Source organism: Scedosporium apiospermum (assembly GCF_000732125.1).
Source record: "Scedosporium apiospermum strain IHEM 14462 chromosome Unknown SEQ_SAPIO_0121, whole genome shotgun sequence".
Lineage (NCBI taxonomy): Eukaryota > Fungi > Ascomycota > Sordariomycetes > Microascales > Microascaceae > Scedosporium > Scedosporium apiospermum.
The window spans coordinates 2,412,850-2,438,969 of NW_015971822.1; the positions used below are offsets into that span (position 1 = coordinate 2,412,850).

At 50.4% G+C, this 26,120-nt stretch overlaps 6 protein-coding genes across 6 annotated transcripts; 5 read left to right on the plus strand and 1 right to left on the minus strand.

The window, feature by feature from the left end:
* Positions 1-271: 271 nt before the first annotated feature.
* On the plus strand, positions 272-1,306 carry SAPIO_CDS8707 (uncharacterized protein; the record flags this gene model as incomplete). The annotated part of the gene is made up of 2 exons (XM_016790290.1): positions 272-975; positions 1,042-1,306. 2 exons carry the CDS (start codon positions 272-274, stop codon positions 1,304-1,306), a joined length of 969 nt encoding a protein of 322 aa, XP_016640553.1.
* A 1,526-nt stretch (positions 1,307-2,832) lies between these two features.
* SAPIO_CDS8708 (uncharacterized protein) lies at positions 2,833-4,153 on the plus strand (the record flags this gene model as incomplete). Its single annotated transcript, XM_016790291.1, has 3 exons — positions 2,833-3,046; positions 3,237-3,337; positions 3,437-4,153. 3 exons carry the CDS (start codon positions 2,833-2,835, stop codon positions 4,151-4,153), a joined length of 1,032 nt encoding a protein of 343 aa, XP_016640554.1.
* A 2,945-nt stretch (positions 4,154-7,098) lies between these two features.
* SAPIO_CDS8709 (Secreted protein) lies at positions 7,099-7,782 on the plus strand (the record flags this gene model as incomplete). The annotated part of the gene is made up of 2 exons (XM_016790292.1): positions 7,099-7,248; positions 7,315-7,782. The coding sequence occupies 2 exons, from the start codon at positions 7,099-7,101 to the stop codon at positions 7,780-7,782; spliced, it is 618 nt and encodes a 205-aa protein (XP_016640555.1).
* Positions 7,783-10,561: 2,779 nt separating this feature from the next.
* Positions 10,562-11,611, plus strand: SAPIO_CDS8710 (Dioxygenase; the record flags this gene model as incomplete). Its single annotated transcript, XM_016790293.1, has 2 exons — positions 10,562-10,748; positions 10,893-11,611. The coding sequence occupies 2 exons, from the start codon at positions 10,562-10,564 to the stop codon at positions 11,609-11,611; spliced, it is 906 nt and encodes a 301-aa protein (XP_016640556.1).
* A 3,068-nt stretch (positions 11,612-14,679) lies between these two features.
* Positions 14,680-15,686, plus strand: SAPIO_CDS8711 (uncharacterized protein; the record flags this gene model as incomplete). Its single annotated transcript, XM_016790294.1, has 2 exons — positions 14,680-15,082; positions 15,328-15,686. 2 exons carry the CDS (start codon positions 14,680-14,682, stop codon positions 15,684-15,686), a joined length of 762 nt encoding a protein of 253 aa, XP_016640557.1.
* A 2,354-nt stretch (positions 15,687-18,040) lies between these two features.
* SAPIO_CDS8712 (putative integral membrane protein) lies at positions 18,041-19,408 on the minus strand (the record flags this gene model as incomplete). The annotated part of the gene is made up of 3 exons (XM_016790295.1): positions 18,041-18,597; positions 18,668-19,040; positions 19,127-19,408. The coding sequence occupies 3 exons, from the start codon at positions 19,406-19,408 to the stop codon at positions 18,041-18,043; spliced, it is 1,212 nt and encodes a 403-aa protein (XP_016640558.1).
* Positions 19,409-26,120: the final 6,712 nt, after the last annotated feature.

Here is a 26,120-nt window from a genome sequence, read left to right on the forward strand (position 1 = left end):
TGGTGATGTAACGAGTAATGGCTGCTTCCTTATTTAGAATCTTACTGTATTTGAATGCACTTCGCTGACAAATCGGTCGATGATCCCTCAATGCATGTTTCGGGGCATTCATCCATAGATCCGCTGCGCTGGCGTGTCTCGTCCGGCCTGCCGCTTATTGGGAACAAGTCTATAAAGGAGCCCAAATCCTTCTGGGCCGCCTCTCACTGAAACCCAATCGCAGGGACACCAATAGCATGCACCATCCGACACCCACCTTAACTCAGCAGACATGGCAGCGCGGCAACCTCCGACTCTCTACCTCAGCCGGGGTGCTTGTTCCCTGGGCCCCCACAGCGTCCTCGCCCACGCCGGCATCCCCTACAAATTCGTCGTCATGAAACAATCCCCCAACGGCAACTCCACAAACAGCCGCTACGAAGGCGCCGACGGCAGCCTCTCCCACGAGCAGTTCCTCGCCATCAACCCCAAGGGTTTCGTACCCACCCTCGTCGTGGGGGACGGTCCAGATGCCGTCGTCATCACGGAGACGCCGGCCGTCTTGACGTATATCGCGCTCCTCGTGCCGGATCTCAACCTACTGGGCACCGGCATCATCGACCGCGCCAAGGTGGCCGAGTGGTTGGCGTGGGGTTCCAACACGATACAAAACAACGGTTTCGCGGCGTTTTGGCGACCGGGCCGGTTTGCGGATGATTCGGACGAAGCCACGATGCAGAATATTAAGCGTCGAGGGAGGGAAGTTATCGCTAAGGCGTTTACGACCATCGAGGAGAAGTTGGAGGGGAAGGAGTTTGCGGTCGGCGAGGCGTTGACGGTTGTGGATTTTCTTTTGCTCGTGTATTGGTGGTGGTGGAGTGATGAGGAGCCTGACCGTAAGACGAAGTTTCCCAACTTTGCTAGGTTGATGGAGAAGGTAAGAGAGTTGGATGGCGTGAAGAAGGCTATCGCCGCCGAAGACATCAAGGTAGAGTTGTAAGTTGGGATTTCAACTAGGGTTGCCGCTAAAGGTGCCGCAAAACTTCAGCCTCAAATAATTAGAATTGGCGTCATGAAAATGTTACAAAGACGATATGCTTATGAGGCGATGTCGCGACGAGACCATTGGCGGCCGAACTACGTGTGCTTCGGGAGACTCGAGGTTTCAAAGAGCAGGGCAGGTTTTGGCCGATTGATCTCGACAGCCGGGCTGGCCCAGCTCGCGACTGCCCTAGCGTCTCCAATTTGGAATCCCAACCTCCTCCTTCGGCTTGCTCTGATTTCCGCCCCCAATTTCGCCATGTCTCTGGACGAGAACGGCGAGTGATCACTATGGCCGTCTGCGACTGGCCATGGAGCCCACCAGTCGAAGCACCGTTACTGGCACGCGTCCTCGGCGTAGACACACCTAATCTCGTGCGATGATCACGGACAGAGAAGTCCCTCGACTACACGAAGCCTCTCCGGGAGATACGGGGATCTATGTTACTCTCAAAATATCATCAAGTACGAAGTACCATCCCGCGATCCAAGATCTCATCTGGGCCGTGAACCAGGCATACCCTGAAGAACCCGCTTAGCGTCCTGAGTTGGGCAAGAACGACGTGCTGCTTAGCGATATGCACCCTAGGCACATACTGAGGCATAAACGAGTGGAAAACCCGAGAATATTGCATTTTCATTCATTATTCGAAACTTTATCTTGTATGGGTAGACTTCAACTCTAAATCGTTCAACCGATATTTCCCCGATTGTCACGGTGAAGGACCTCATAGGTTATGGCACAAGCTTCTTACAACCTCAGCTTGGAAATGACCAAGCCAAGGGATGTAGAAGCCAGGAATTGTCGTTTCCTATTTTCCAACCTTCTGCCTTGTTTTATATTTCCGGTTCCATTGGAGCTACAGAACCTCCCTCAAAGCATCCTTCAACATGTCGGCCCAAGGAAAACAAACGGAAGAACGAAGCGAGCGCATTACTTTCGCACCTGCCTGTGTTGGAAATTTCGATCTTGTCAAGTTCAAGCTCGAGTACTTGCAGGAGCTCCTGAATGAGGATTCCATTGAGGCGCGTCGGCAGCGAAAAAATATCAAATATCTCATCAACTACTATAAGAATGGGGGAAAACCTCCCGAACCAAGCCAAATTATTTGGCTTGTAGATGGCGTGGTCGTTGATGAGATGCCCAGGGGTTCTACTGGTGAAGCAATATGGAGGGAAGCGGTTTGTTTTCCCCTACCCACCTTGATCTCAGTCACTTTCGCTCACTCCATTTTCGTCTAGAGTATGGGCCACCAGCTTATGCAAGAAAACCCAGCTGCTTCGGCAGTACGTTCTTACAAATAAAGTGGATTTCTACACAGGCAGTGTCCCACGGGTTAAATGCCACTGGAGGCATGCATGGGGTAGCTATTATTGACGTACTCGACACGTAAATTTCTAACTTCGGATAATTTTGCTCGGGCCCTGTTCCCCGCGGTGTTTTGGGACGTTGCAGCAATCTTTCCTGGACAACGAATTGGCGTTCAGTGCCGGCTTTCAGGATATGTCATGCGGAAGGAACCACCCGGCTGTACTTCCTAGTCAAAATAAGGTTGGGAAGGTCAAACCGCCCCAATCTTACAGAGTGCCTTCCACTGCTTGCTTAGACTTTACTCGGGCCACCCACCACATTTGAATTTCCTTTCACTCTTCAATGTTTTTATTTTATTTATTTTTTATTTATTTTTTTTTTTTTTCGGGACCTGTAACCAATTCCTTTTTACCTCCACAAGCCATCAGATCCAGTCTATCTCCATCCCATTCCATCCTCATCCTCATCCTCATCTCCATCTCCCAATCATCGACGGCACAATGGCGAACAACTGGCTCGCCCGAGCCCAGAGCCTCATCACCCAGTTCGAACAGAATCCTTCCACAACTGCCCAGGATCGAACGGCGCTCATCTATTTTCTCGAAGCAAGCCCGATCCGAAATGTCAATGACATGGCCCTCATTGATAATGTTCAGACACGGGTTGATCTCGCTCAACAATTTTGGCAACTGACCAAGCGTGGCCCGGATCTCGGTTACTGGAACACTGCTTCGTGGAGCATTTTGATGATTGCTCCTCTCGAACCTCTCCATCCTCTTAAGAATTGGCCAGACGTTTTGAGGATCCAGGCTCTGATACCACCATTGATGATCCTGTTGAAAACATGCAAGCTCAATCCTTTGCCCCTTCAGCCTGAAGCGGAACCTAACCTTTCTATGTCCAGTCTTAACGAAGCCTATCGAGGATCCACTTCGAATAGGTGCCGGTATTGAGGCCGAGTCGAAAGACGAGAGTGTGAGGAGAAGCCGGAGTGAGGCTGACAAGGTATGTTGGCATTTCTTTTCTTTACCTTCCCCTTTTCTTCCTCGCCCTTCTCTTCAGTTTGACAGAACCCCAGAGGACATTAACCAATCAACTTCGCAGTGTCTATTGAGGGATGCTGGCCGGTGTATTATTACAGGAGCTCGGTACCCCGATGCTTGCCACGTTTTCCCTTTCTCTTCCCTAAAGGAGCCCCATAAGACCTCTAATTGTCTCCAAGCGACTCTTTTCAGCCTTTGGGGACGCCATCAGGAGGAACGCATAAGCCACCTACTCGTCGGTGATCAAAACATTGTCGACACTGCCCAAAATATGCTCGCATTAAGCCCCAGCCTACATCGACTGTGGGGGAAGGCTGTGTTTGGCCTTGAGCCCATCGCCCAACTTGATAATGGAGTCAGGTTGAGATTCCGCTGGTTGAAGAAAACTGGTCTTGCTCTCGGTCAGAGGATGCCGGAGATCTTTGACCCTGACGAATTGCTGGCATCACCCGATGGCCCAGGCAGTGTCAACGTGAGACATTTGGTCACAGGCCGACCCATCCTTGACGGAGAAATCATCGATGTTACGTCCTCCGACAAGTCCTCGCGTCCCAATTACGAGATTTTACTGTTGCAATGGGACCTAATTAAGATGGTGTCCTTAAGCGGGGCCGCAGAGGCCATGGAAGATCCATCTTGGGATCCAAAACCCGACGATCCCTTCTCTTGGTTCCCAGTCTCGGGTCCATCTGGGTTTGAAGAGTCCCGCGCTGCCCAAGAATCCCCTGAGAGCCGCACAGTGCCCCCTGAGCCTGAGCCGCGAACTCCTTCCTTTTAGAAAAAGCTGAAGCATCGTGGCGCCAGTTCATCTGTCGGGGGTAAGTCAGCACCTGCCTATCTCGAGAATCCCGAAGCTGAGGCGTCGGCCTCAGCAACACAACGGTCTGTCCGACGCAAGGTTTCGAAAGCCTTGAGCTCGTTGCCGTTCCGACGTCGAGAGACTTCGGGACATCATCCCCACCAAGACTAATGCGGACGACCGGACTGGAGCGAGAACCGTACGGTTGTTGACGGTGATAGTTAGGTAGTCTCTGGACTTGCCTGGGGCAGTGCTCAATTCCTATGACTCTGGCGACTCTGCCGGCGATATGTGTACGGTTCTCATTACGGTTTCAGCGGGATGGATTGAGTAAAATGGAGAATGTCAACGGAAGCGAACGGACAGGAAGATGGAGGACCCATGAAGTTGTAAGGAGGCGGATTGAAGGTTTTCGAAAGTTTCCAGGAAGCCGGTTAAAGGCTAGGATGTAATAGGGGTTTAGCTGGGCCTTTGACGGCATCGACTACGTTTTGGTACGAGGGAGTGGTACGAGGGAGGGGTCTGCTGCCTATCACAGCTTTAGAAGATCTCGCCTAAGATTGCAATGCGATGCGCAGGTTATGCAATGCCCTGGATCTCTACCGACCACTGGAGGTAAAAGTCATGCTCTAATCTTGATGCTCCCGGCCGTATGTAGATTTCTAATAGCCTGCGTCGAAGGATAAAAATAGAAAATTCAACGCCGGGCCTAGCAGTCTTCGTTTTCCTTGGTTTTTACCATAATAATCTACCCTGATCTGCTTTTTATTTCTTTCTTAGCTCTGCAACGTACTTCACCCCCACTACTTCGTAATGCCACGTTCGATAATCCGCGGTTCAGTCAATGGGCAGGCGGATAGCTGACTAGACGGGAAGAGAAAACCTGGATCAGCGCACATCTAAATGCCATCGCACCAGTCGCAACTTCCTCCGTAGATCGGGAACGACTCGCTGAGAGGCCGTTCCCCGGCCAGCCCCGGATCTTTGCACAAAATGTCGTCGTACGTCAATAATATAGACAATTATAGATATCAGGAGCCTATGTCGTAGGTGGCACATGCGGGTCTCTACGTCATGTGTGGCGAGCCTACATGAAAGCTAGAGTAATCTAGTATAAGGTTTACAATAATACGGGGATGTGGAAGTCAAGCATATCAGGTCGGGTAACTCCGTGCACGTTATTTCGACATACATACATGGAAACATGCGGCCGAAATGAATCTCCTTGCCACTTGTCACACCGGCTGGTGTTTACTTACTATATTTCTTCACTGGTGTTCCTTTTCTTCTTTTTCACTCGGTTTCTTTAAGTTGTCATGGGCACAGATTAGACACCTGATTGGGATGTCCCAGAATCTATTAAGAGAAGTGGATTAATAAAAAGGAAAATATGAAATAAAAAAAGACACTTGGCGTGACGATCAGAATCCGTGGGCTGGGGAAACGCAAGATTGAACAGATCGATCAATCGAAATCTCCTTTTCGGACCTATAATTTTCACCAGCCCACAAAGGGTAATGAACAGCGGAAGCTTGAAGAAAGCCATACATGTTGACGAATTTGTCGTCTCCTTGCCAAGCCCAAGGCCGGGAGAGGTTTTTCTCCAGACCGTCGTTTTGATAATATCCACACCCTCCTGTAAACGTCCCCAGTTCTATTCCTGGACCGAGGGGAAATAACTTGTAGCTGAGCAGAGCCAATCGCTGAAACGGGACACTACTCCCCCTTCATCAGTGCAATAAGAAGGGAGTCGAGGGTTCTCGCAGAAAACAAAAAGAACGAAGAAAAATTAAGAAATGGCGGGTGAGATGGTGTGAGTGCTACCTCACTTCTCAAAAGAGCCCGCTCGGTTGAACGAAGCGGTATGCTGGGCAATCAAGAGGCAATATATAATCAAAATTTAATTGCACCTAATCGGACCAGGGAGGAATTTGGGTAGCCAGCTCCGTTGTCCGGATTCTGCCACAGACCGTCGATGTGGCATGCTCCGACAGCAGAAGTGGCGGGTGAAGATCTTTCTCTTGATCAGCCTAAAGTCGAACCTCACGCAGGGCTCGCTCGTCTCCGGCTCTCGGTTGGCTGCTGGAGCCACAAGCAGAGCTAATAGGAAAAGGGAGATGAGGAAGGGAAAGAAGGGTACCGTGGTGGGACTCAGACTTCTATTAAAAGAACACCCACTATAGGAGTCTCCAGGTGTATGCCGTGCTACAGCTATAATTTAATTTGTAGGATATATCAGCTGCCTCTTTTGCGTTGAAAATGTGTGTGAATAGATTGCTTAACTCGACTTTTGGGTAGCAGTCTGCCCATGCGAGTGGCCACTTCTCCATTTCTACTCCGAGGCTCAAGTAGACTCGAAGCTTGGCAAACCCAACCAGGTTTCCCCCGTCATTCATCGTTGCCTCCGTCTGCCCCGATCAAGTCCCTTTAGTATGGGCTCTTGCGCTTTGGGGTACAGTCTCTTAGTATGCGTCAGGCCATGGGTTGGGGAATATTGCCTAGTCTAACTAACATCACTCCATCCGGCGCGGTCCCCTTCGGTTGGACGAGACTGGTTGTCAGGGGAGAGCGGTTCCGTCTAACCAAGTTGGCCCACACCTAACGCCGAGTTCTTTCCCAAGGGTGTGAACCCCTGTCCAAAGGTTCTAATGTTAGCACCGCGAGCTTTTTAGATTGATCTCTCGATATTGCCTTTAACCCCAAAAGAACATGAGATATCCTCGAAGCACCCCGTGTATTTAATGTGCTTCCTCCCCGCCCCGATGTGTAGATCCCGTTTTCGATCCTCTGATACAAGAAAATATAAGTTGAAAGCCTGACATAACCTCAGTTACCAATCTCAAGTCTACGGACACTAACCCTCTTCACTTCAACACACATCTCTCTCTAACGCACCTTTACAACTTTCGAATCTAACCGCAAAAATGCGCTTCCTCACCGGACTTCTCGCATTTCCTGCCGTTGTCCTTGCGACCGGTCCTCCTGCTGACCAGATCACAATCAGCTCTGTGACGCACTCTGGCAATGGCTGCCCCCAGGGATCTGTCTCCAGCATCTTCAATAATGACAAGACTGTAAGTATCTCATATGACTATAATGTCTATAACCTGAGCTTGAGCTAATGGTTCATCCCCTCGCAGATCATCACTCTCGGCTTCGACCAGTTCCAGACCTACATCGGACCAGGAACCTCTATCCAGGACCGCTCCAAGAACTGCCAGATCCATCTGAATCTCAAGTACCCCTCAGGTTTTAGCTTTGCCGTCGTCGACAGCGTCTACCACGGCTTTGCCCTCCTTGAGTCTGGCGTCACCGGCGACTTCCTCTCCACCTACTACTTCAGCAGCGACGCCGCCAGCACCTGCACTACCCGCACCAGCATTAAGGGTGGCGGTGTCTGGGCTGATGGCCAAGTTTACACCCAGCAGGACTTTGTCCCCGCCACCAGTGTTATCCGGTCTCCTTGCGGTGGATCCTCTGACATCCTCAACATTAACAACCGTGTCGCGCTCTCCTCCACCAAGTCTTCTGCTTCTGGCATGATCTCCAACGATGACGCAACTCTAGCACTGACACAACAAATCAACATCAAGTGGTACGAATGCTAAGTAAACAGAGGTGGACCGGCGGTGGAGACGGGTGACTGATTCTAGTTTCGTGGGGAAATAGGGGCGAGGAGCGAGGAGTGAGGGCCGCATGTCATTTAGGTAGGCGGCTATTTTGGATATGGGACTTGCATTTATGCCAGCTTGGTACTTCTTTATTCATGTTCATATTTTGGAAGTTCCCTGTGGGGTCTGGTGGGCATGGATGGAGCCAGAATATCAGACATCGCGGGCAGGGTCCGTGGCAAGATGTGCATCTTGCAGTTTATATTCTGTTTCCTTTGTCTCTTCCCCCTTATGTTGACTTGTTCATATCTCTGTCGGCATTTTTCTTCTTCTTCAACAAACTGGTCGAACTAGCATATTCTATTCATTATATCATGATTATCTAAGTTGTTAAGTTGCTTTTGCTACGATCTGTCTTGTCCAGCGTGCTGCGGTGAGTATGTGTGCGGCTGTCTATTTATACATATATGCCCTCAGTCTCGTGGTTAACCCGTGCCCGAATCTCGCATCTTGCAAAGCAATGACCAAGCATTACCGACTGCAAGGCGGCACATATGTGTTCTCCCTGTCTCCCTCCCGGATCTTGTGGGGGTTATTGCATATGTTCCCCGGCCTCGGAACTTGACCCGACGAGCTGATTTGACCTATCCTAAACTAACTACAACGGCTGGGCTGTCACAGCCGTTTCTCCGGACATGATAAATGTACATGTAACGTAGTATCGCATGACCTGATGGATCTTTGAGTCTTAGTATACAACACTCGATCATTTCGAAGATGTCCCGGAACCACTACCTGACCGACTGCGGCTTTTCCCCATCCGAATCATGAATATTCCTAACTGACAAACAGCCTTGTTGATGAATACAGCTTCTGTACTCTTTGCTGGAAACGCAAAATTAGGGGTAATCGGGAAATCCCTTTTACTAATTGCAAGCGATCCAAAAATGAATCGTGTATCTATGAAAATCATTCTTCCCAGTCTCCGCATCAAGGGCTAGGGCAGCCCCGACTCCAGGCTTAAGGGTTAGGCGAATCGAGTCCCGAGAAATACTAGAGCCTCATAGTCCCGCATCCCTTATTGACTATGTTTCAACTTCTGCTTCTACGGGGCCCAGTCGTCCACCTGGGTCACTTGTGACTGCCCCGATCACGGCACTATTATCCCCAGCCATCCAACCAGCTCAAGAAGTCGAATTGATGAGGAATCGGATTAAACAACTCGAAGGACAACTTTCTCGAAGACAGCCCTTGCCAAGACCCCCCGCAGAAACTGAGACAGCTTCTTCTTTTTAGCAGGAAGAATCCATCTTCAGCACGAGGTCCATCTTTCTAGTCATTCGCAGACAATGAACTGGAGTGTAATACACAAGAATCACATCTTTGGCAGAAGTCATTGGGTCAATGGCGTCGTAGTAGTAAGTAATCTATGTCACCGACTCTAGATAACTTCCTAGCTAATCAACAAACGATGTTGAGGGCTCGGAATACTACTATGGTCGCCCCCGATACAAAGGCAATAGTGGCAGAGGGGAAGCTTGACGAGAGGCTTCCACAAAGCCTCGACCCCGAAAGCTCCCTCGCAGGGACCGAAGTTAGCGAAGAGACCCTCGTGTCCGAACTGAGCGCAGCTCCGGATGGAGGTCTCGAAGCGTGGCTCGTTGCAACTGGTGAAGCCTTTATTCCTTTCTGCGGTCTCGGTTTTGTAAACTCTTTTGGTATATTTCGAGAATACTATATGAGCCACCAACTGCGCGACAAGTCTGCCGATAAAATTGCTTGGGACGGATCCCTGACATCCTTTCTAGAGTTCTCAGTCAGTGCCCTTAGCAGACCCCTATTCGACCAGTACGGCGTAGAGGTAAGTGATATAACTCCCCCACCCCCTTGAGTGTTACAATCCTAACACTAGTCCGTTGACTGGTATCAGGTGGATACAACTAGTGTAGGGTAGAGGTGGTGCCTGCTGTGGGGTAAGCGAGGAAGTCAAGCAGTATTCACAAGATATTCGTAAGAAGTACATATTCAAGCGTAAGGGTGTAGTTGTACTTGAATTGACTACTGGAGAGTCTTGAAAGACAAACTAGACATATGGTAGAAGCCGTAGTTTATATAGACGTTTCCCTTCTAAGCCCTCTAGAGCGATCGGCCTTTGTTCTTGAACATTCAGAACCGTTCAATCCTTTCTGCCTCCGATCACTTTTCCCGGCACCTGACGCGCGGCTGACTACAGCCGTCCCGCTGCTCTGTTTTTGCCGTGTCTTACCGCTTTCGGGCCTGTATCAAGGCCAGCCAGCCCGTGACAGAGGTGGCTGCAAATGGTCCAACTGATATAAACTTATCAACCTTTCTTTGAAATGAAGACTTGAATCCCCTCAAACCAAACCAGCCTCTTCCCCTAAAAAAGAAAAGAAAAGAATATTATGAGGTTAGCCTCAGGGATTTAGGCCTACGTCACCCTGTACGTATTGAGCAAGCCGAGAGGACGCATAGCAGGTGATGATTTTAACACACCTGCACTCTGTCGAGATCTATTAGCCCGGCCGGAGACATACTTCGGAGATTTTTCATGTAAACTATTTGCCCGACTCCGAGTCGAATGGTCCGCCGACTAGCTTATATAAATATTTCAATTTTTATTCTCGGTTCATCTCATATGACCCAATCCCAACCTCACCCTTTATGCACCCCGTCATAATTTCTAGCTTGCACAAGCCGTCCACCACGAGCCCATTTGTCTCACAGTTATCCTCCTTCCACACCCAAAGCAGAAGAAATGCTCGGCTTCTCCAAACTCAAGCGGGACTTCCCGTGGGTCCAGTTCCCGCTTATATCCAATGCCCCAATGGGTGGTATCGCCACAAGCAAACTTGCATCCGCGGTGACACGAAGCGGTGGTCTGGGGCAGATTGGCTTCACGGGCGCCGTTCGATCGATGCAAACTGACATGGAAGAAGCCAAAAGTTTGTTAAAGGATGCTTCCATAGAGTGTAAGGAAGGAATCCTTCCAATAGGCATAGGAATCGTGGCTGCTGGCGGATCGCCCCAAGCTTGGCTTCCCTTATTCTCGACATATAAGCCGGCGATGGTTTGGCTATCTTTTGCAGATACGGAAAGGTTCGCCCTCTGGGCACAGGGGATACGGAAGGCATCGCCTGATACAAAGGTCTGGATACAAGTTGGGAGTGTCAGTACTGCTTTGGAAGCGGCTAAAATGTGTCATCCGGACGCACTGGTCTTGCAAGGTATTGATGCTGGGGGCCACGGGCATGAGGAAGGGGCGAGCATAGTCACACTACTCCCCGAAGTTGCCGATACGTTACAGGACAATGGATTAGACGATATCCCTCTTGTTGCTGCAGGCGGAATAATGGACGGACGCGGCACAGCAGCGGCAATAACTCTCGGAGCTGCAGCTGTCGTCATGGGAACCGGATTCCTTGGGGCGGAAGAGTGCGATTTAGAACCAGAGATTCGCGACGTTGTCTTCCAGGCTTCCGACGGCGGACAATCCACTGCGAGGTCACGCGTGTGGGATGAGGTCTGGGGTCCGAATCCCTGGCCCGAGACCTACAACGGCCGATGTTTGAAGAACGCCATCTACGAGAATATGGAAAGTGGTCTCAGCATCGAAGAAGTACGAATGAAGCTAAGAGAGGACTATGAGAAGGCTCGGTCTGACCCAACAAAGGTACGGGATGTCTATTCCATGTGGGCCGGGACGGGGATTGGGATGGTCAAGAAACTGGAGAAAGCAGCTGATATTGTTGGAAGGGTGCAGACGGAGACTACGAAGCTGCTGCGGGATACTTATGGATGCGATTGAATGAAGTGCAGAGCACGATGCCCCTTGAAATCTAAACACGCTCGAGGATGTACCACGCGGTATTATCGCAATTTTATTATCATTTTGCTCAAACGGCCACTTCGCGATTCCTATTCACTTAGTGCCTTTGGAATGTAGACGCTCCGTGGGTGTTTCAAATTCTAACTCACATGTGCGGAGAGCTCCCATTTCTACATTATGCAGATCCATGCAAAGCAAAGTGGAGTTTGCCATGAGAGGGACAGGAATGTGGGTAGATCATCTACCTAATATAGCCGATGGCGTATAAGTTGCGAGGTAGTTTATATGTATTCGAGAATCATGAGATTCAACTTTATTAGGGTCACCGGATAGATCTTTGTTAGTGGAACATTTAGATTCAGAACCCTTCGTCTCTAAGCCTCCCTTGGCTGTTGCCGTCCGTATGTAGTGAGGTACTGATCACCCACAGGAATATCTAGACAACCGTGACCGCCTGCTTGACTGCCTCACTAACTTCATAACAGGCACCCACGATCTTGACCCTAAGGCGTCATGCATTGGTCCAGTGTTAGGATCGTAACATTTTTCATCCCTGCTCAGGCTAACGCAGGAGTTACTCAGGTCTGAAGAAGGAAATGGTACTTGATGATCAGATTGGGGACGTGTATATGTCGTATCACTTCTCTCCGAATGTAAGTAACGAATGGATGACGCCGGAAGAGTGAAACGTCCCCCTTTGACATCTTCCTGCTCAACAATTCCCTCAGGTTTACCAGAAACTGTCTCAAAGTTCTGGCCGGCCCACACCCTATGGACGTTAGTATTTATGGTGAGGAGTTTAAGCATGAGCACCACTTACAGTCCGTTGTGAGAAGTAGTTTTCTCCGATCGCAGAAGCTTCATCTTGGGCGGGCGCTCTCACAGTACCCTGGATGAAGCCGTTACACCTTTGCTGAAGGTGAGCGGCCTTTTCGTCTCTATTAGTAGATTCTAGCAAATTTCTTTAGCCAACAGTCTATCCTCGAGTTTCCCCAAGTTATTCACTCCGTATGCATACGCTTGGAGTCTGCAGCCTGTGATAATTTGGATTGCCTTTTCAACTGTAGAGGATATGCAGAGGGCGGGTGGAATCTCCTGTCTGATCATAAACAATGGGATCCATATCCACGTACGGGTATTTGTCTGCCTCCTTATCCAGGCCCTCCGATCCCATTTAGGCGGTTTTCTTGCTATTGCATAGTAAATAAATACCCGTACAGTTTAATATTGCCGTCTAGCACAAGGGTAGCCAAATCTCTGCCAAGAACAGCCGCTAATACTTGGCTCGCAGGGTTACAGCATGGGTTGTGAAAGACTGCATGGACCTACTACTGGAAGGGATGAGCATAATAGCTACGAGGAGAGAATAGATCCTGCAGCATGCGCATGGAGATCGAGCGATCGTGATTTAAAACGAGGTCTAGCAAGAGGACTGAGGTTGACGTCAACGACTTCGAAGCATTAGAGCCCTGAGTTGGGGGCTACGACAACGGCTTCGGGTTCACTTAAACTTAGACCACAGTTTCCTCCATCAACAATTCCCTCCAGAAAGGATTTACGGCAGCTAGAAAATGTATGCCATCTCGACCCCATTACTTCCCTAACTCTCGAAGATCACTGTTCAGAGCAGATTCGAAGCCACCACTCATACCAACCGTCAGACTATATCATCACGACTTATGCTTTTCATCAGGGATATAACGTACCAGAAACGATCAAGAATGTACAGGATGAAATCCTGCTCTATTGGGTATACCGCCAGCCTCCACCTCTTGCCCTTCAGTAGGTTTCGAGATCAAGCTCATCAACAAACCGACGCAATCCTCCGAGATCCATCAGGATAGCGGTTTCCCTATCATAAATATAAAGACCCTGCAAAGATCGACTTGGGTCTTCACGTAAGCATTGGGTCGATCTATTTGCGTCGTAGAATCTACGACTAGGTACGACTGATTATTGGCTCCTATCAAGTGAGGGCTGGAGTGTCATATGAAGAGTAATAATCCCCCCCAAGTCTCTCCAAGCCGGCTCCTCCACTTTAGTGACCAGGGTCTCTTGCGTTCTACCAGATCGAGTCTCTTCCCGGAGCACTTCAGTGATGCCGGCAATTCTCCCATCATGCCATAAGAAGGCCCGTGAACGGCAGGAGTAGTGACTCGACCCTCTTCATGACTGTTGGTCACCACGTGGCATAAGCTTGGCCGCCTGCATATTACGAAGTAAACCCTGGCAACACGTGGGGGTTGAGCCCGGCATCTCGGTCTTGGAAATCGGGACAAACGCGGGCCAGTCGTCGAAGTCCACCCGCCTCTTGTTTTCCCCCATCTTCGGAGAAGAAGAAAAAGCCTCATGCCGCGATTATACAAAGCCACTTATTATCGAATGCCGTATCGGGAAGAGCACTTGATGGCGCTAAACCAGCTCTGAGCTGAGGGAGATCATCATGCATGATAACTCGGTCCGAAGTCGACGTCAACTCGATCCAACCTCCTCATCGTCCCACGGATGCTGTCATGACCCCGCCGCCAAGACACTTGAAGATTCTTGAGGTGAAGAAAATTTCAATAGCTCGCGGGTTTTCTTGCATTTATGTGTATTTTTCTCCGCTCTGAACCAGGTTCTCGGGTGGGGTGAAAGTACCCTGATGCCCTCCCTCTGAGAACCCTGATAGATCGACTCTCTCGACTCCCGCGGTTTTCAATACCCAAACAAAGGTAAGCAGAGCAACCCAAGGAAGAAGAAATACAATTGACATTGAGACCATTTACGTTATGGAAACAATGTGGGGATTTTCCCGCTGTCAAGTCTGCTTGTCGAGTCCGAGAGGAGAGTGGAGAATGTCAATCACCGCTCAACCAGAGCCATGGCAGCGGTCTTCGCAACGCACATATATAAATGGGAGAACTCGGATGGAGAGATTGCGATTATCTACAACCAGTAATTCTCCTGCCCATCACATATAGATCGCTCCTGCATACTGCACGATCTTGAGACGAGTCCCCTTTCACAGCCAATAACACTCATCAAATAATTCCCATCCACCCCCAATGTTGCCCAAGTTCCTTGCAGCCGTTCTCCTCGCCCATGGCGTCGGGTTCGGCCTTGCCTCACCAATCGCCAGCCGTGCCGAGAACGCCAACTCCTCCTTCACGCATGAAGTTAGGTGGTCGACCCGAGTCCAGATCGCCCCGGCCTTCCCCATCCACGAATCCTGCAACATCACCCTCCAGAGACAGCTGTCCCGCGCCCTTGACGAGACCGTGACGCTCGCCAAGCATGCTAAGGAGCACATCCTTCGCTGGGGCGACGAGTCTCCCTTTGTGCAAAAGTATTTCGGAAACGGCTCGACTGCCGTTCCCATTGGTTGGTACGAACGCGTCGTGTCTGCCGATAGGGGCGCCATGCTTTTCCGATGCGATGACCCAGATAAGAACTGTGCTACACAAGATGGTAGGTTGAATATCCCTGAGGACACGTAGGGCTGAAGACGATGTCGATCATCATCTCGTTGGAGTTTGCCTCGTCTTTGGCCGCAACTCTGCGGCCGCGGGGATGGAGAAACACGTGTGACCCCTGGCTTGCTACCGCAGACTAGGGGATGCTGTTTTGGAGTCCCTATTAATACCCCCAAATCACAACCGCATTGCTGCGCTCCGGATATTTGTGAATCAAGAGTACTAATCCTTTCCTCCTAGCATGGGCCGGCCACTGGCGCGGTAGCAACGCCACCGAGGAGACCGTCATCTGCGACCTTTCCTTCCAGAAGCGCCGATGGCTCGACTCGGTATGCGGCCTAGGCTACAACGTGGCCGAGTCAGCCCTCAACACCTTTTGGGCTACGGACCTTCTTCACCGGGTGTACCACGTGCCCCAGATCAGCGAAGGCATTGTTGACCACTTCGCGCACAGCTACACCGAGGCGCTGGAGCTGGCCAAGACGGACCCTTCCAAGGCGGGCATTGATAGCAATATTCTCCAGTACTTCGCTATTGACGTCTACGCTTTTGACATCGCTGCGCCGGGCGAGGGGTGCTCGGGAGAGGTGGCAGAATAGGTGGCAGAATAGGACGAATAGGGACATGGAATGATGGGAAATGCCAGTCACGATTCACGAATGAATGATTGCGACCTTTGCAGGAGCATATCCGAGGCCAGTAGTCTCGCTCACGTTGCCATATGAAGAAGCATATGCAGCCTACATGTCTAATAGACAATAAAGTTTGAATGGAGTCCAAAATCTGATTGAATGGTCCCGTTCTTCCGGCAACGTGGCTCGGCATCGTAACGGTAGTATTGTTATTATTGAAGGAGTAGGAGGAAGCTGCCAAGGCCAGATTTCAGGACGCCACCGGGACCTTTCCACCCCTGGAATGGGTCGATGTTTTTTCACTTCCCATCGCCAAGATGCGCCAGAAGAAAGCAAAGCGCAGAGAGAAGGAGAGAAGGTTGTACCGAGAGACAGGACAAGGATTCGCCAATGGTACCTTGCCCCGCACTCATTTGAAATCGCGGGAGATGTACCCCGGTGCTTCCAGAGTCGCATTATTGAATCAACGAAATGATCTCTCAACAAGTAGCCGATCTGTCCAGCTCGGATTTTGATCGGAATTTATGCTTAATATTTCCCAGTGCTGCTAGTTTGCTAGTCTTTACGACTCTGAGTTAGGCTCAACGTTCATATTCCGTACCATGACGGTCCGCTTCCGACGCTAAACTGTAAGTCAACCCGACGTTCATTCCCACTACCAACCGAAGTTCAAACATGATCCTTTCTCTTCTCCCTTTTTCATGCTTGTAGGGGAAAAAAAAATTGTACTCTCAAGTTTTTCTATTATTGAGCTCTATTTCCTAACACAGAGGAAACCAAGATCCCCTGGCGTCCTTGTCCTCTAAGAGTATGGCCTAAGCTTTTAGCTCCCAGGACATTTTTTAACCTTGTGTAGATACCGCTCGCTAAAGGTGGATTCAGTCGGCTGCGAACCGAGTGGTCCAGGCTGGGAGGTGTAGCATTTGGCGTCTTAGAATCAGGCCATCTGGAATGATGGAGACTGAGACCAGGAACTAGACTACAACTGGAGAGTAAACACCAGGAATCGAGGATTGGGATTCCCCTCGTGTTCGTTCCCTGCGCTGTCCCTGACAGAAGTTCAGAGCAACGCTGCGGAATTCTAGAGGAAAATCGAAGGATCTAGGGGGTCCCAGAGTACGACATCAAATCCATCCGTAGGCCCGGATATTGGAATGCGGTCGCCGGAAGGACCCCCGAAGGAAGCGAGAGAAGAAAACCCAAAACCTCTACTGCTGCACTGCAACTCTCCGGGCGTCCTTCTCAGAGGGGGCTTCCCTGCCGACGATGTAGCAGTGATCATGGGTGGCTGCAGCTGATGCTCCTCCAGGCGGGGGAAACGACCCCGGCCTATTTTTGGCTGGTGCGATTTTTCCTTTCAAGCTTCGAGGCGATGCCACGAGGCGCGCATCTCCCGTCGTATTGGGATAAGACCAATCAGTCCAGTTTCTACCCTGTTCCTTGTCAATCGGATCAATTGATGTCAGAATTTTTGTGTGTGCGGTTGTCGGTGGTGTTCATGAAATTACACTAGTTTCAGGGGTCTACGTCAGGCACGACACCGTCATCACACGCATTGAGGCATCCCTCACTATATTTCGACTTCCACGGAGCATTTTCATCAGGTGGTTACGGCGGTGAGGTTATTCTCGATCGAGAGCGAGGACATCAGCTGGCAGGATTGATCCTCGTTTTGTGTGGCGCAAGCCACGAGTGACTCGCTCTTGATTCTCTCCCCACCCCCCCCCCCCCCCCCCCCCCCGATCCCTGATTGCTGCAACCCCCTTGAAATCCTTCCACCAAAATCTGGGGTTTTATATTATCGATATATTGTCAGTCCTTTAAAATCGCGGTTTCGTTTGTCTTTCTGTTCGACCCACTGCAAGTATCGCTGGAACGGCCCCCAGTTTCGCCCCCAATTTCCCAACAGGTGCCGGGACTACAGGCAAAGGAAAATGATGAAACATGTCTTGTAAGATGGATAATATCGCTTTCACTTTAATAGCCGAAACCTAAAACTAGCTGTCTTTACCTTTGTACCGTAGGTCAGAGTAACGAAACCGGGAAAACGGTTATATGATCGAAGCGGGTGATGTGCCGGTAGTTGTCTCGTCACGACTCACCTATATTCGAGAAGTAATAACGTTGATCGTATACAATGAAGAGGGAGAGAGGAATAGGTTGAGATGAAATCAGAAAAGGTAAGCCAGTAAATAAAGGCTGAAACTAGGTATCACTGAAGATTCCATATCCCAATGCATTATTCAAACACCGTATCGCCGCCTTCATAAGAGTAAATAGTAGTAGCACATCAATTCCATCCACCCCTAGCCCATTATACATCATGACCGTGGGCGTCGTTGTAGATCGTCCAACTCATGCTCCTCAGTCCAGTTATCCGCAGACTGATACTCGATCGCAACCTCTTTCGTCTGCATAATCTTGCCGTTCGATTCCCTCGTCAATTCACGCTCGTCTTCAGCCTTGTAGTAGCCATTATCCTTCCGCCCGCCAGTGATCGTAATAGTATTGCTGTTATCTCGGTTCTTAGATTGGTGATGGGTACTGTGGCCAGCGCCAGTGCGGCCGTTAGACAGATAGTAGCGTCCAGCAGAGGTCTTGACGTCGCGGATGAGGACTCGCAGGATTGGAATGCAGGCGGCGATGATGGTCACGCAGGATTCGGCGTTGCCCCAGACGAAGAGATCGACACCCGGACCGGGGTCGGCGGAAGCCATGGCGGGGATCTTGGTGGTCTTGATGATGGCGGTGATTCCGGCGAAGACGCCACAGCTCATGGCCACGGCGACACCGATCTTTTCCTTCATCTTCATTTGGAGGCCCCAGATGAGTCGCCAGGGGAGGAGGGCGAGAGTAATGTCCATAGCAGCAGAGTAAGCTGATGGATAGGTTAGCTTTTTATACAGACAAAAAAAAAGTAAAAAGTTCCGACTTATAGAATCACTCACAGGCTGAGAAGATGTTATAGTTGGGAAGGACGTGTGCCTCCCAGCAGGTTCCTGGGACAAGACGATCCCATACTCGCGGAAGAGGCGTGCACTGGATCCAGACGAAAAGGGCGCTAAGGCCCATGGCAATGTTCATAGAGATGATGATGAACCAGATAAGCCACTTGATCTTGCCTTCGGTGAGTCGGAGGAGTGTAAGGGCGAAACTCGTCTTGGACCAGATGGCTGCGGTGAGGGACAAGGAGCCGGCGGAGTTGATGAGCTTGACCATGGTAATGACCTCTTCGTAGATCGGAGACCAGTCATACCAGAACTTCCCGTAGCCGAGGGTGGTCGCGTACGTCAGGCAGGCGGATTCGGCAGTGATGCAAACCTAGAAATTTACCTGTTAGTGCTGGTTCATTGCGCTAGGTGTATCACGAGCGGGCAGAAGTGAATGTGACCAAGGGCCAAGCATACCCATGCTCCGATCAACAGATAGTCATCCCACCAGGTTCCGCGATGCCGAGAGAATTTGCAGTAAAGCCGTAATGCTAGGAAAGCCGCCGAGAGTCCAATGAGGACCCATATCGAAGTGACGAGCTTGGGGCCGAAGTTGGGATGCGGTGCTGCGGCAATCTCCTCCGGGGTCATGGGCGGTGGAAGCCCAGGATCGGAACTGACATCGGTGTTGTTCTCCTGCCTAGGGAATAGGTAATTCGGCGTGAGGTCATGCCGGGGGAGAATGTATGAAAACGCCATGTTGTTGTTGTGACTCTCGATTAGGTGTTGGCGCTTCCCTTTTTGCTTTTGGGCCTTTTCTTGAGAGCCTTCCTGTACGGGAGTGGGGGGGAAGGGATACACCCGAATTTGACGAGCAGGTGTGGGAGCGGCACGAGATGAATATATATGCTATGCGGTCACCCGTGTCTTGCCACTGGGGAAGGCGTGGGACCTAGTACGCCTAGGAGAGAAACTCCAGACGTATGGACTCTTTACTTTGTACGAATCCATTTCCCTATGCAGGAGGACGAACCGCTCTTGGAAAGGGTGGTTCATCTGACGGGACCCTGGTACAAATCAGATCTTTTGCGTGGCATCAGGGGAGTGATGGAACAAGTCTGGGGAAGGGGGGTGGGGCCGGGCCATGTCGCCTCAAGAAGAGGAGTGCGGGAATGAGTCCGTAACAGCACCACTATGAAGTACTTTGTAGTGCCATCGAGAAGTGTAACCGGTGTACTGCTTTCGTCCCGTCTCGTCTCAGAAGTGGTGTGTGGAAATAGAATTCATCAACACTTTTCGCAATTCCACGAAGTGTGCTCCGGAGATGCCCTGTTCTCTAATGAGTACGCTTGGACGTTTTTCATACCGATATTCTGCTTGTGATGGCTGGTGCAGGGGAGGAATTGATCTCGCTACCCGCATCGATCTCTTCTCCATCGACAAAAAGACACAGGTCATAATCACTAGCGGTGGTGTGTGGAGGCGGGTCGGGCGGGCCAGGGGCTGAGAGGGTGTGTGAACATACGAAGTACAAGTAAACCGCTTCAGGCCCCTGGACGGCGAAAATCAAAAAAAGCTGTTTGACCGGGGGGGCGGTGGGTGCGGAGAACCAATTCCGGGGCCACACTATGATCTCCGTCATCGTTGCAAGTTGCGTTTGATGGGAGAGCGAGTGCAGGTAATGCCATTGACAGATCAGATAATTCTTTCTCTGCTATTATTGTTGACAATCGTGTGTCCCGTCGTACAATGTAGTGGTCATGAACCTCTCCAGTGTCCACTAGCAAACAATCCAGTAACGTGGCTGATTCTTCAACTTGGATTTCTTCACGTTCCCGCCCAAGGTGCGGAAAAGAAGTGAGAGAACATGAGAGTCGCACTGGCAGGCTACCAAGGGTACTTTGCCCGGCCCATATCTCTCTGTCCATCGGGTTCGTGTCGCATTTCAGTCCCATTTCTGGAGACACTTCGTACCGACGAACCGAGACTTTAAAAGTACTTGTACATTTCTGTACTCTCAATAACCCGTCTTTGCCTCATCGTTTAGGGCTTTTATTTGAGATACGCACAGACGTATGAGGTACTAATACCTTTCCATCTCTGGCAGGGGTTGTCCGGGGCACACAACCTTCTGGCGTATTTCGTCTTATGTTCTTCTCCTTGACAATGGAATCGATGGACGAAGGAAACAGACTTTGCCGACACTCCGACGATGACATGCCGCTAGGATAGACAATTATATTTTCTTCGATCTTGCCGAGCTGGGGAAAGAGTGGCCACAGACCCAAATTTTCATGAATCCTCATGACGGGAACGATGACAATGCTTCATGCGGGTGCTTAAACAGAACCACTCCAAATCCGGTATCCGGGCCTCGAGGCTGCGGACCAACTAATGCATTTCGCTGGGACAAAGCGAAAATAATGCAGCCAGAGGCTTGGGATGGCGTATGCATGTCTCCGGCCATGTACAAAGTCGTCGGATCCTAGACCTGCGGTGTCACATTAACCTTACTCCTGCCTGCCTTTTGACAGACCTGCGGAGGAACCGGATTTTAATTTCTGGCAGGCACCTTCCCAGACTCCCAGACGGGTTTATTCTGGAACGCTTTTCTTTGGCCCTTTGTTAAGCAACCGGCGGAGTATGTCCTGTCCGCTGGCGACACCTTTGTACAGCACAGCTGGCAACGGAAGCACACGGGCCCGGTCGTGAGGACTCGGGGTCGGGCGAACAGAGTGTCCCTCTCTGAGAATGGATGGTCTGGTGGCGTGGAACCGTCGACTCGATGGCGGCATTCTGTCCGAGACCCTGCAAAATGCTGGACATAGCGCACGCACGAAGGAATAGCGCGCGCTGAACAGGACATCATCAACGAGTACTTCGTAAAGTATCCCCTCGTAGGACCTAACTAGAACCACAATGTCAGAGAAAACATGAACTACCAAGTAGAAAATTACGCTCGGCCGAACTGGGGTCGAGGGCAGGGTCATTCAAGGTTATTTCGGGTTGGTAAACTTGAACATCCCCAGCTCTCCAAGGGAAAGTAAACTAGTGCACGAGTTAGTCCGTTATGGTTTACGAATACTTGCAGAGCGCTATGATCGCCTCCTAAAGTCAACCGCCAGCTTATTTCCACCCTTTCCATAGGGCACCAAAGAGGCTAGTACTCCGTCCCCGGCGTCTTCATTGGGCGACGAGAGGCACCATCCTAGAACGCAGCACAGACTGACTGCCCGGTAATGCCTCCGCGGAGACGAAGCGTTTCCCCGCCTTCCCCATTTCGTCTCGCCTGGATTTTTGAAGATTGATGGGGCGAAAAAGATTCACGTCACCAAAGGGAGGATAGAAAATGGAACAGGGCCTCTTTCATAGCTTGGGGACGAATACAATTATCTTCTGTGGCATTTGGAGACGTGGAAATAACAGACAGTCGCATCCATATCATCGAGAAGGGAAGGGGGGTAGAGAACAGGAACGAGTGGGTCTTTGCCTTGAACGGTTCTGAGATCTGTTTAAGGAGTAATATTCTGTCGTGAGGCTAGAGCAGACTAGTTGCTCCTCCTTCGCAACAGATCCAATGGAATTGAAAGAGAAGATGGAAGGGCTCAAAAGTGCTTCGCACGGTCGCTCTTGGTGGCGCCCAACTAGGCAGGGAGACTTTGTCCGGGAGCCCTGCTTGGCAGAAGCCCAGAAACAATTTGACATCTGCAGACATTCGGTCATGGCGATGCCGTAAACCCTGTTCTACGAAGAAGGGCTCTCAGAGCAGAACGACCGCAGAGTACATGTTCGAGAGTTCCCTCAATTTTGTGGAATAACTTCCCATCTCGCGAACCCTCTTCTTTCGTTCCTGTTCCTAGTTTGTACTTAATAATCCCGTCCCAAAGTAGGATGGCGGAGAAATTGGGAGTGGTCAGTGTTGTCCCTATTTATTGGGATCCTTCAGCCAAACCGAAAACCTGGTTCCAATATTTATACTTTTTAATATTTGATACCAAAGCTTCGAGATCGCAAGCGCGGCACCGACGGCATGCAACTCCAATGTTGATTTCCCGTCTTTGGGTAGTTCTGGTCTCACCGATATACTGTCTGTGCCTTGCGAGTTGCGACCACCATCCGACCCTGCCCTGTTCAAGGACGAACCACCCAATAAGCTTAAAGTCGGTCGTGCCCAATATTGTCAAAGCGCCTGTCATTTACTGAGGTAAATTCGACCAAAATGCCAAGGGAAGCTATCATCCACTAGCTGCGCTCGGTACTCATGAGAGCATACTTGTGCAGCTGTCCATCCGCGAGAGTTGCCGAGAGTACCAAACAGAAAAGAAAATCGGTCAAGCAAGCCAGCCATCATGCTCAGCTGTTCTCTCTTCGTGAAATACCCCAACGAAGGTCTGTGCGGTGACCGTCGCCAGCCCGTTGACAGGTTTGGTGTTTTGGTCAAACGATGTTGATAGAGGCGTTCGTGTTTGCAAGCCTTGACTGGCATGGGATGGAACCGCTATGACAATGTGGCGCGACTGATCATGCTAGGCCAGCGCCGGGCGCAATCAAGGCTGTAAGATGTTCCCCTAGAATTAAGCCAGAAATTCAAGTCGAACGGGGAGAAACGTTCGTGCGAAGAAATAGTTCAGAAGCCGCGACCGTTGAAACCGTTGAACTCGTTATGACTTGGGACCCCAGCTCCGCTCCTCTCCCGGCGTGACCGGCGGGCTCCCTCAACACTCCGGCCTCGCAAACTAGGGTGGCGCAGAGGGAGAACAGGGACAAGGGGATCATTTACGAGCAATTCCCGGGGTTTCCAGTGGTTCTGTGGCTGAAATACTGATTCTTCACATCCCCAAACAGCGGTTCACTGGCAAAACGGCCAATAATCGTAGCCATGCCTGCCTTGGTCGTGTGAACTACGACAGATTACACAGGTAATATGGGATGACATGCATCATCCTTCCCGCGATTTTCTTAATGCGACTTCTCGTCGTCTCCTCTACAAGGGCAGGACTGCGGGGAACCGTGCTCGGCCTCTGCGCAGGGAGAACGATATGTCTATCCCTGGCGACGGCATGACCCCAAAGAGGACGACCGGTTCATCTTCCAACCACCCCGGAATTGATTCACTCCCTTTTAGGTTTGGCGCAGGCTGTGAAGCAGGCCCAGCAGGCCCAGCAGGCCCGAATCCCGAAGACATTAGCGAATTAGATCAAACGTAAAAAAGACTTGGTTTGAACGCCTCTTCGTAATCAGCAGTTCAGCACCTTCAATTTTGGTATGCTCCTCAACTTTTCATTATGGACCACGATTTTGGAGGTCGAATTTTCTTAATATTTCTTCAGATGGGAAGGGCTTGCTCTAGCCATGAAAAGAACACAATATCACTTTATCGATACCCTTTTTTTTTTTTTTTTTTTTTTTTTTTTTTTTTTTAAATAAAAAGCCGCCCACCAAGAAGACAAGCAGAAATGGTTCACAAATGAAGATATATGGAATGGATCGCCTCGACTGGTACCATTAATGACAAGGGCATTAAGCATTTACCCACATTTTAAAGGGCAAAGATGTCAAAGTAAAAGGATATGCTTTATTGCAAAGACGCTGGGCGTAGCGTCTAGATAAGACTGCCTGCAGTCAAGTGACACGGCTTAGCGCTTGCTGTACTAGATATTATATTCGATGTTTCTTCATATGTCTTGTACTGTTCATTTATGGCGTCGCCTTGGCTTCTCTTTATGTATTTTCGGCCCCTTAGGCCCTTGAGACTACCGTCGCCTAAATTCTTTTACTAACCACCGTGACCATGGCAGGCATAGTTGGTGATTTTATGCTCTCCACTATGACCTGCGTTCTCTGGTCGCGGCACTTGGAGCATCTTTTTTGCTGCCATTTGGCTCAGATGTAAGTGGGTCGAACGCGGCGCCTGTCCTCCTTCGAACAGACAGTAACATCTACAGCACCTCGACCTTCCAGCCATTCGAACCCTCCTAGTTGAGGCTTGCCTCGGCGTTGGCTAAGATCTGCTCGATTGGTGTCGCCCACCAAGGGCTGAATCCACACCGGGGAGAAAGTACTCTGCATCCCCGCCTTGAAGAGCCGGTGGGACAGCGTCTAGCACAACGTACTCCGGCGAAATTACCTCCCTCGTTGTTCCGTCGGTTGAGTGAAAAGGTCGTCCTAACATCGTCCCGAATTTGATTGAGGAGGCCGACTGTCGCACCGGATGACCGGCCGTACAGAAAGACTTTGGCGGTAGGTCCTTGCCGAACAAGGTCCCGGAGGTAGCGGCGTGGGTTGCCGCCTGTGCCATTCCCCTGTAGGAGGCGATAGAATGTGTCAAACGCTCTTGCCAGAAGACTTTCTTCTCTGGCTGCTAGATGAATCCAATGCATCTCTTGTGCAGCATTTGTCGGGAGTTTCTATTCGGTTGAGCAACCCAGTTATTAGCACAATCAGGTACTCTCCTGGAGAATGTATCATGCACTTACATTGTTTTTTTACCTCGCCTGGTGAGGGAAAACGGTTCGAATCTAACCGTATGAGGGCCTAATCAGCCTCAGGCTGCTTGATTCCAGAACTTGCAACCACCTCCCCAACCACGCTCATGGTCTCAAAAAACTTCGTAGTCTCGTCAATTCTTTCTCGGAAGTGGCCTTCAGCTGGGCGAGATAGTCATTCCAGAATTCCGGGATTCCTTCGCGGACTCCCGCCTCTTTCTCTTCGAGTTGACCTAGCATCACTTTGGCGTCTTGTACCTGGACTTTATAACGTCGTGCTAGCTTCTTGTGATCCGTCGTTGGCGGACATGTGATGGCGCACTTTGAATTCCTCGTAAGGGGTGTTATGAGGGATTGGGCAAACAGGTCTTTTTCGCTGTTTACTCGTTGAACAACATGGTGACAAGTGATGCCAGCATGATAGGCTACTTTATCTGGGGGGTTAACACGGAGGTATAATCCCAACGTTCCTGAGTGCTCGATATCTATCGGCGACAGACTCGAGCCCATTGCCGGGTTCAGGGTATAACAGCCATCGAGAGTAGGCAGGTCAGGCATGACTCTGTTGTCTTTGTTCTCGTCATTTTCGTCTTGGGATTTCGGTTCACCTGCAACGTGTCGTGGGCATCTTGCATGTTTGCGCTGTCAACTCGAGTTAGTGCTGCAATAATAGTCGAGAAGACGGCGTTTGGGTTAGATATACCGGGATAGAATCTTGCCAATCTCCGCAACAACTCGCTTCGCCTCATGAACGGTAGTGCCACCATACCGAACTCGCACAAAGATGACGACCGGATTCTTGTCATGGTCTCTCCTCCACCCCAAACGGTAAACCCCGATCGACTTCCAGTCCATGCTAGAGCATGTCGCTCATATCAAGTGACAGGGCTCCTTATATTCCTTGGTTATTCGATGTCCATCTCCTACCGGGAAGAGATGGACAGGTGCTTGATTAATGATTGGGGTATGTTTTCGGGGGTTCGTCG